Consider the following 9,973-nt stretch of genomic DNA (forward strand, 5'->3'; position numbering starts at 1 on the left):
ATGTGGAGGTCCTGAGCTGGTGTGGTTACACACGTGTCTGCGGTTGTGAGGCAGGTTCCCGAGTGGCACAGTGGTCTAAGGCACTGCATCTCAGTGCAAGAGATGTCATTACAGTCCCTGTATCACATCCAGCTGTGATTGGGAGTCCAATCAATTGGCCCAGCGCCGTCCGGGTTTGGCAAGGGTAGACCATCATTTTAAATAAGAATTTGTTCTTAACTGACTTTCCTAGTTAAATACAGGTTGGGCGTACTGCCAAATTCTCTAAAACGATGTTGTGTGTGGTATAGAAATTAACATTAAATGCTCTGGTGGACATTCCTGCAGTCATCCGATTGCACACTCCCTCAAGACTTTAGACATCTGTTGCATTGAGTTGTGTGACAAAACTGCACATTTTAAAGTGTTCTGTGTATTGTCCCCAGCACAATGCGCACCTGTGTAATGATCATGCTGTTTAATCAGCATCTTGATATGCCACACCTGTCAGGTGGATGAATTATCTTGGCAAATGATAAATGCTCACTAACAGGGATGTAAACAAGTTTGTGAACAAAATTTGAGAGAAAAAAAAGCTTTTTGTGCATATGGGAAATTTCTGGGATTTTTTATTTCAGCTCATGAAACATGGGACCAAAACTTTACATGTGTTTATATTTTTGTCCATGGTAGTAGCCTATATTTTGCTCCTGCTGAGATATGCTCCGTTTAACGTTAGTTTCTTACTGCATTCTTAGCTGGATAAGTAATACTAGCCAGAGCCCTTTAATGTTACTGCAATAGAAGTCTCTGTCGGCAGCTAGCCACCTGACTGACTGACAGAGGCCTATCAATAAGTGACTACTTACCAGTTGTGCACAAATTCTCAGAGAGACAGTTTTTACTTGTTTAGGGGATGTCTGTAGACACGGCAGGAGTCAAGGGACAGTTTTTAAATGGCCTTTTTCCAGCATCTCCCAAATACAGGCACGATTAGAACTGTCAGATCAAGAATATAAGTTTTCCTAAGCTTCAACACTGGGAGCGATATTTACATGTTGAACCATAACTTTATTGTGTACCAGATATAATTTTGTGTTTAATTAGAAACAATGACAGAGGTCCGGACCTCGGTGTCCTCATGTCTAGTTATGACCCTGGGGGTAATATTTAATTCAGTATAGAAATGTGTAGGCGGCTTAATTTACCCTGTCCCATGGCTTAATTTACCCTGTCCCATGGCTTAATTTACCCTGTCCCATGGCTTAACTTACCCTGTCCCATGGCTTAATTTACCCTGTCCCATGGCTTAATTTACCCTGTCCCATGGCTTAACTTACCCTGTCCCATGGCTTAATTTACCCTGTCCCATGGCTTAACTAACCCTGTCCCATAGCTTAATTTACCCTGTCCCATGGCTTACTTTACCCTGTCCCATGGCTTAATTTACCCTGTCCCATGGCTTAATTTACCCTGTCCCATGGCTTAACTTACCCTGTCCCATGGCTTAATTTACCCTGTCCCATGGCTTAACTTACCCTGTCCCATGGCTTAATTTACCCTGTCCCATGGCTTAATTTACCCTGTCCCATGGCTTAACCTACCCTGTCCCATGGCTTAACCTACCCTGTCCCATGGCTTAACCTACCCTGTCCCATGGCTTAACCTACCCTGTCCCATGGCTTAACTTACCCTGTCCCATAGCTTAACCTACCCTGTCCCATGGCTTACTTTACCCTGTCCCATGGCTTAATTTACCCTGTCCCATGGCTTAATTTACCCTGTCCCATGGCTTAACTTTGTCCCATGGCCTGTCCCCATGGCTTAACTGTCCCTGTCCCCTGTCCCATGGCTTAACCTACCCTGTCCCATGGCTTAACCTACCCTGTCCCATGGCTTAACCTACCCTGTCCCATGGCTTAACCTACCCTGTCCCATGGCTTAACCTACCCTGTCCCATAGCTTAACCTACCCTGTCCCATGGCTTAATTTACCCTGTCCCATGGCTTAACTAACCCTGTCCCATAGCTTAACCTACCTTGTCCCATGGCTTAATTTACCCTGTCCCATGGCTTAATTTATCCTGTCCCATGGCTTAACCTACCCTGTCCCATGGCTTAACTTACCCTGTCCTATGGCTTAACCTACCCTGTCCCATGACTTAACTTACCCTGTCCCATGGCTTAACCTACCCTGTCCCATAGCTTAACCTACCCTGTGCCATGGCTTAATTTACCCTGTCCCATGGCTTAATTAATTTACCCTGTCCCATGGCTTAATTTACCCTGTCCCATGGCTTAACTTACCCTGTCCCATAGCTTAACCTACCCTGTCCCATGGCTTAATTTACCCTGTCCCATGGCTTAATTAATTTACCCTGTCCCATGGCTTAATTTACCCTGTCCCATGGCTTAATTTACCCTGTCCCATGGCTTAATTTACCCTGTCCCATGGCTTAATTTACCCTGTCCCATGGCTTAACCTACCCTGTCCCATGGCTTAATTTACCCTGTCCCATGGCTTAATTTACCCTGTCCCATGGCTTAATTTACCCTGTCCCATGGCTTAACCTACCCTGTCCCATGGCTTAACCTACCCTGTCCCATGGCTTAACATATCCTGTCCTATGGCTTAACCCACCCTGTCCCATGACTTAACTTACCCTGTCCCATGGCTTAACCTACCCTGTCCCATAGCTTAACCTACCCTGTCCCATGGCTTAATTTACCCTGTCCCATGGCTTAATTAATTTACCCTGTCCCATGGCTTAATTTACCCTGTCCCATGGCTTAATTTACCCTGTCCCATGGCTTAACTTACCCTGTCCCATGGCTTAACTTACCCTGTCTCATGGCTTAACTTACCCTGTCTCATGGCTTAACTTACCCAGTCCCATGGCTTAACCTACCCTGTCCCATGGCTCAATTTACCGAGTCCCATGGCTTAATTTACCCTGTCCCATGGCTTAACCTACCTTGTCCCATGGCTTAATTTACCCTGTCCCATACCTGGGGTAAGTTTAGCCAAGAGACCAGTTTTTTTGGACCAGCTATGTTTTCAAAACTGTAATGTTTACATGAACTATTTCCAGAGATACACAACATCCTGAAATATATATAGATATCTTTGTGAGAAAGAATACTTGATTTCCCTTGACGGAGTGAGGCTGAATGTAAAAATGACTTAATAATCTCCCCTAATATGTGTTATTGTCAAGCAAATGAATGATAAACAGAAACAGAGAACCCTTGTATCTTCAGAGAGGATCATATCACCCACCTGCCATTTCTAATGTTCGTTACCGAGGCCACTGTCTTATTCCAAAGGGTGGCGCTGTTGGGTTTGCTAACAGACATTCACATGGCCGGACCCATGCTTTCACAACCCTATCTAAAAAACACAAGTGTACAGTACTTTAAATGACTTCCCTGACCAAGAACTGCTACCAGAGAATATGAAAATCGTCAAAGAAAATACGTAGCCTATCAGTAGAACATAGAACGCATAATTGAACATGTCCATAAGGCCAGAGTTGTATAAATTGCTCTGAATTAGGTTTCATACACGTATAGGCTGAGAGAAGTGAGTGCAATTTGACTGGTAAATGTTCCAAAATTAAGCGGTGTTTAAGTTAATGTACCTACATCGTTCCACAATGAAAGACATATTAGTTCTAAATATTTACACGCAACATAATATTCCTAGGGCCTACTAACTACCACCTAACACTACCCTGATATTATAAGCAATTGGATATCTTATATTCGTTTTACAACCCCAATGTTTAAAGGGTATAGCCTATACCTCTTTGTTATGCTGACAAAAATAGCCTACAGTTTGATTGATTAACGTCAATAGTGTCATGAACTTCTGTAAATCTATTGATAAGGTAGCTAATAGACAATTAACTGTCTTTTCTATGTTGCTTATAGCCTATGTAGGTATTTATAGACAACTTTATTGAAAGAAACGGGATGAACAATTACCTGTTGAAAACCGTAATAACCAATAGGCTATGTATTGTAGTTTTTCTTTATTTTGTTTTCACTGTCTTTAAATTCTAGTCCGGAGAGAGTTAACTGATAGGCTCGGTCCTTTCCCAAAATATTGGATCATCTAATATTATGCTAATTGTCCCTCAGAGCGAGATAGCCCATTGGATGTGAGTCCAATACCATTTCATATTTGAGCCCTGACGTCAGGACGCCTATAAAAGTCAGCAATGCATTTAAACTCGTCTGCGGGGGTTGATCCCTTTAAAAAAAAATCTCTCTCCGTCAAGCCTGGCGTGGAGTTTTTTTTTGTATTATTCTCTTCAAGGCACGAATTTGCCAGTGACACCTCACGTGAACCTCCTTCAATTTCGCGCACTAATCCTAAAAGAAGGCATGAAGTGTTAAATGTTAGAAACACACAGAACCGCGTGCAGACAAGGAGAGAGAGGGCGAAAAACGAGAGAGCGACGCACGCGCTGTTCTAGTGCGTCTGTGCAAACACTGCGTTAAAGAGAGAGAGAGAAAAAAGATCCAATTTCAAAAACCAAAAACGTGCGCAGCACAATTAGGCTAGAAAACCCCCTGTTTTTTCCACATTTTTTTAAAAATAAAATAAATAAAGAAATCAAGCTGGCTCAGTGCGTGTCACCGCAGCCCGCTTTGACAGGTGCTGCTCAACCCGTTTGGAGGACTGCTGTCAGCAGCAGCAGCAAAAGGATGGCATCAGAACTGGCAATGAGCAACTCCGACCTGCCCACCAGTCCCCTGGCCATGGAATATGTTAATGACTTCGATCTGATGAAGTTTGAAGTGAAAAAGGAGCCGGTGGAGCCGGATCGCAGCATCAGCCAGTGCAGCCGTCTGATCACCGGGGGATCCTTGTCTTCCACCCCGATGAGCACGCCTTGCAGCTCGGTTCCCCCTTCCCCAAGCTTTTCGGCGCCCAGCCCGGGCTCCGGGAGCGAGCAGAAGGCTCACCTGGAGGATTTTTACTGGATGAGCGGCTACCAACAGCAGCTGAATCCCGAAGCGCTGGGCTTCAGCCCCGAAGACGCGGTAGAGGCGCTGATCAGCAGCAGCCACCAGCTCCAGTCCTTCGATGGCTATGCAAGAGGGCAGCAGTTTGCCGGGTCGGCCGGGGCAGGAGGCGGCATGGCCGGGGAGGAGATGGGCTCAGCAGCCGCTGTGGTATCGGCTGTTATCGCTGCAGCAGCAGCGCAGAACGGAGGTCCCCACCACCACCACCACCATCACCACCACGCCGGGGGACACCACCCCTCCACCGGGGTCCCGTCCAACGCTAGCTCAGCGGGCAGCCACCAACACATGGGACACCTGGACCTGGACGACCGGTTTTCGGACGACCAGCTGGTGACCATGTCAGTACGGGAGCTGAACCGACACCTCCGCGGGGTCAGCAAAGAGGAGGTGATCCGGCTGAAACAGAAGAGGAGGACCCTAAAGAACAGAGGCTATGCCCAGTCATGCCGCTACAAGCGGGTCCAGCAGAGACATGTTCTGGAGGGTGAGAAGACGCAGCTGGTCCAGCAGGTGGACCACCTCAAGGCGGAGATGTCGCGGCTGGCCAGGGAGAGGGACGCATACAAGGACAAATACGAGAAGCTCATCACCAACGGCTTCCGAGAAAACGGATCCAGCAGTGACAACACCCCCTCATCCCCAGAGTTCTTCATGTGAGTTTCACAGTTTAGAAAAGAGTCACTTTTTTAAAGAGGAAAATAAACTGTTGTTAATTTTGTCAGGATCGTACAGTTTCCGTGCGTAAATGTGGGGACTGGCAAAGACACAAATTCATATTTTTTAAATTTTCTTTACACATTTTGTGGTGATATTTAATGAGAATGCGGTTAGGTAAATGTTCCGTGTTAAATTAGGTTTGTGGATTACATTGTTAGAAATAGCCTGTATAGATCTTATTCGTTGTGTTTTGCCGTCGTTATTTTGTATTTTAAAAAGGATAAAGAAAACATTTGTGTGCATTTTGTTTCGTGGGGCATCTCCCACAAAAGTGTCAAGTGATCATTAATAATATGTGCTTACAAAACTTGCTCAATCGGCCTAAATCTTAAATTTAGGCCTACAGTACGCGTAGTCAAATTTAACTGAAAGGTAACTCTTAAATATTTATTTTGTTTTAATATATTCTTTGTAGGCTATAATTTACCCCATTTTCATATAATCTATGTTTTTCATGTTTTGAGCATTCAAACAGTAATCCTATGGCATAATATAGACGACGTTATAGAGCCCAAAATCAACCATCCAGGTCATGTGCGGTATTTTGCTGTCCTTTCGGGAATAGTTTTGTTACATTTTCTTGGATGACAACTGCATGTTATGTATTTATATGGACTCATCGCTTTTTGTGGGATTTGGGACCAAACATTGTGAGGGACTTCATCCTCCATCAGTCTCCTCAACCCTGAACTCAACTCACCTCTCATCCCCTCCTCACCTCTCATCCCCTCCTCACCTCTCGCCGTCCCTTCTGACATTGAGCCTCATTCTCTACACACAAAGCCGCTGACGCATTACCTTTCACTTGCCAGGCTAGGATTATGCCTGGAGAAAGACAGACAGGACATTTGGAATTCTATCTTCTCTTGAACGGAGTTCTGTGTGTTACACGGTCGTGCATGTAGCGGTGTGTAGCCCACTATTCATCCGATGGCCTTTTGTAGCCTATATATGGATTCCTGTGGATTCCTTTATCATTTAAAAAGGCATATTTTATTTCAGTGAATATTCAGTCAAGGTGGTTTTTGTTACGCAACAGGTTGCTTTTTATGTTTGAATATTGTAACATTATTTAGATTAAATGTAGGCATACGTTTGTATAATTTTTGTACAAATGCACTAAATTATTTCCCTTCTTTTCTTGTCTTTGATACAAGTATCGAAGAAGGAAATGACATAAAGGACAAATGATATATAGGTTTAAATGCATACTCTTATACCAGGTATAAAGCTTCGGTCTGTCTTTATCAATAGTGTGATGAAGAATCACCATTAAGAGGTGGGAAATCACTTCATCTGAAATGTGTCATTCTCTGAAAAAGGAAGGAATTGCTGGACTGTAATTGCACGCATGTTACCCGAAACCCGGTGGGTCTAAACCGATCGGAACACTGTTCACTGCTGGGAATTGTTGGAAATATTTAGGTGATATTCAATAACTTTAATGTTGCTATATAAAATGTAATCATGGTGAACTATGGATATATTCTTTAAAAGATCCTGGTGTCTAAGGAAATTACTTAAACATTGTTTGGACAACACAGTGTTCAAACTGGAATATTCAAATTCCCACCATTCATCAATACATGTTTATGACTGGAAACTTAAACTTTCATTAATGTTCATTTTTATTAATGCATGTTTAAATTATTGTTATGCTGACTTTATCACCGGTTTTACTTGCCTAATAGGCTACACTTGTGGATAAGGCTAAATTAGTCCTAATTCTTGGTAAAAAAAAAAGAAGTTCATAAAAGCATTCGGGAATTGCCTATATGCCTATAATTTATGTGGTTTAGTATAATACCTTTCGTGTATGCTCAATACACTTTTGCCTCCTGCTGTGCTGTAGGCTATTGACACATCTTAGGAGGACAAACATAGACCTAAAGCAAAAAAAAATGTTTTCTTGCTTGTAAAAGCATACAGTAACTTTATGTTGTTTTGAATACGCTGTAATAACGTGTCGTATTTAGCTCTTCCGCTGTGTTGTACAGAAATACGATTGATTTCACCTGTTGCTTAATTGCTTAAAGAGAATTACAACAGTCCAAACTAAATATTGCAGTTTATTTAAACATTAGGCCTAGGCTACATGTGCGGATTGTTTTATACACACTTCACATGACGCCGGGCACATGTCCCCTGTCCCATTGTGTTCATAATTCATTTAAGAGCTAACGTTGGCTCTTTGCTCCGTAGCAGTCGAAAAACTCGACCCTGAATCCTTTAACACAACAAGTTAAATTGTAAATATGGCATGGAGATATAGCCTACTATTTAGTTCAATAAAAACGGTCCCTATATTTAGCATAAGGTCAATTGAAGGGGAATCAGGCTACTTGATGCGCAGAGGGTAGCCTGGAACGAAGTTCAACATGTCATATTGTTACCCGAAATCATTGTAAACGAATAGGCTACACATTGCTCACTGTTTGCTTATGGTGGAACATAGGCTATTAGTCCAGTGTAAAAAAAAATGTACATTTTTGGAGTCGGAATATTTTTAACGCAGGGAAAGTCAGATCGTGAACCTCTAAATGGTTGTTCCATTTCATTGTCATTCTTGTCAAATTTCTTCGTTCGATTTTGAAATCTGAAATAGGCTAATCAAATGAGTAGACGAAATAAATGCATATTTCGTTATGACTTTGACATTGTTACAACTACGCGGGACAGTTTTCTAAATGGAAGAATCCAGCATGTGGTGCATGTCTTTGTGTGCTGTGTCTGTTTCGTTCCTTTTTACCCGCAGTGCTTGATTATTTTTACTATCCCATTCTTCTGCATAATAATAGATAATAACATTATCTTCTTGCTAATGTTGTTAAGTTCTGGTTTGCATAATCATATGTACAGTTCTGACTGGTATGAAGGCGAGGTTATAACAGAACACGCGAGCCTTAAAAGGAAAGCAAGGCTATGCATTCCTCAGAAGCATAACTAATACCTATGGGGACATTGAATGATTTTGTTATTGGCTATCACTTTTCATTTCATCATTACTTCTTAATCTGTAGACATTCTAGTTTGGAAAGAGTGAGAGGCATAGATGGAATGCATTTCCACATGAGATCACCTACGTATTGCGCCTGCTTTTTGGGCTGTGCTCGTTTGCCTGTGTGCATGCAAGGTCCTGTGTGAGGGTGCTAAAGAGAGTGAGCTTTTTTAAAGCATGCATGAGCTTGAAACACTTTGGAATAGATATTCAAAAAGCAAATTCATACCATTTAAGCAGATAACAGTTAACTCATGGGTTCCCTTTACATCCTGGGTTAGCAGCATGGCTGAGATAAGTGTGTGTGTGTGTGTGTGTGTGTGTGTGTGTGTGTGTGTGTGTGTGTGTGTGTGTGTGTGTGTGTGTGTGTGTGTGTGTGTGTGTGTGTGTGTGTGTGTGTGTGTGTGTGTGTGTGTGTGTGTGTGTGTGTGTGTGTGTGTGTGTGTGTGTGTGTGTGTGTGTGTGTGTGTGTGTGTGTGTGTGTGTGTGTGTGTGGAATTCAGAACAATCAAACTGATACTGCATCGTAGCTCACTGTCTCTGTCTGTTTGTCCTCTAACTTTGATACCTCCCCCATCTCTCTCTAGTTTTGATAACTCTGCAACTTTAAGGAAAGATGGCCGCAGTCTGTTCCCCACCCCCAGGTGCTACTCATACACAGAGCACGGAGAGGTGCAGGCTGGGATATCATGGTCCTCCCCCAGCCAGAACGGACTATTTCCCCTTTGACTGAGAGAGGGAGAGAGAGGGAGAGGGAGAGAGAGAGAGAGAGGGAGAGAGAGAGGAGAGAGAGAGAGAGAGAGAGAGGGAGAGAGAGAGAGAGAGAGAGGGAGAGAGAGGGGGGAGGGAAGGGAGGGAAAGAGAAAGAGAGGCCTTATGCTTCTTTAAGATGATAAACGATGGGAGAAACGTCCAGGCAGAGGGGAGAGGGCCTTTTAGTGGTCCTGTGCCATTAATTTATAGCCCTGCCTTCTGATTAAGTCAATACAGTGTGCTATTTAATTACATTTGTGTTCTAACCTGGAACTGGAGACACCATACTTATTTCAAGGCACCGCTTTACTCCTACAAGCAGATAGAATTAGTGGGGTTTGCTGTGTGATGGAGCTCTGGCTCTGGCACAAGGTCCAGGAAATTAGCTTGAGTCTATATACCTTACTTGTGTTAATAATCATATGAAATCATACATTCAAACATTTGGTGTGGAATGTCAGTGTGATGCTTTTTTCAGTAGAACTATGTT

General features: G+C 43.1%; 1 protein-coding gene across 1 annotated transcript in view; it reads left to right on the forward strand.

The window, feature by feature from the left end:
- The first annotated feature begins 4,239 nt into the window (after window positions 1-4,239).
- LOC124001828 (transcription factor Maf-like) overlaps window positions 4,240-9,973 on the forward strand; it is a 66,522-nt gene continuing 60,788 nt past the window's right edge. The window contains exon 1 of the mRNA XM_046308944.1: window positions 4,240-5,668. Within this exon, the coding sequence (XP_046164900.1) occupies window positions 4,692-5,668 (977 nt within the window). The 5' untranslated portion in view covers window positions 4,240-4,691. The remainder of the gene's footprint in view (window positions 5,669-9,973) is intronic.

Source organism: Oncorhynchus gorbuscha, linkage group LG02 (assembly GCF_021184085.1).
Source record: "Oncorhynchus gorbuscha isolate QuinsamMale2020 ecotype Even-year linkage group LG02, OgorEven_v1.0, whole genome shotgun sequence".
NCBI classification, from domain to species: Eukaryota; Metazoa; Chordata; class Actinopteri; order Salmoniformes; family Salmonidae; genus Oncorhynchus; species Oncorhynchus gorbuscha.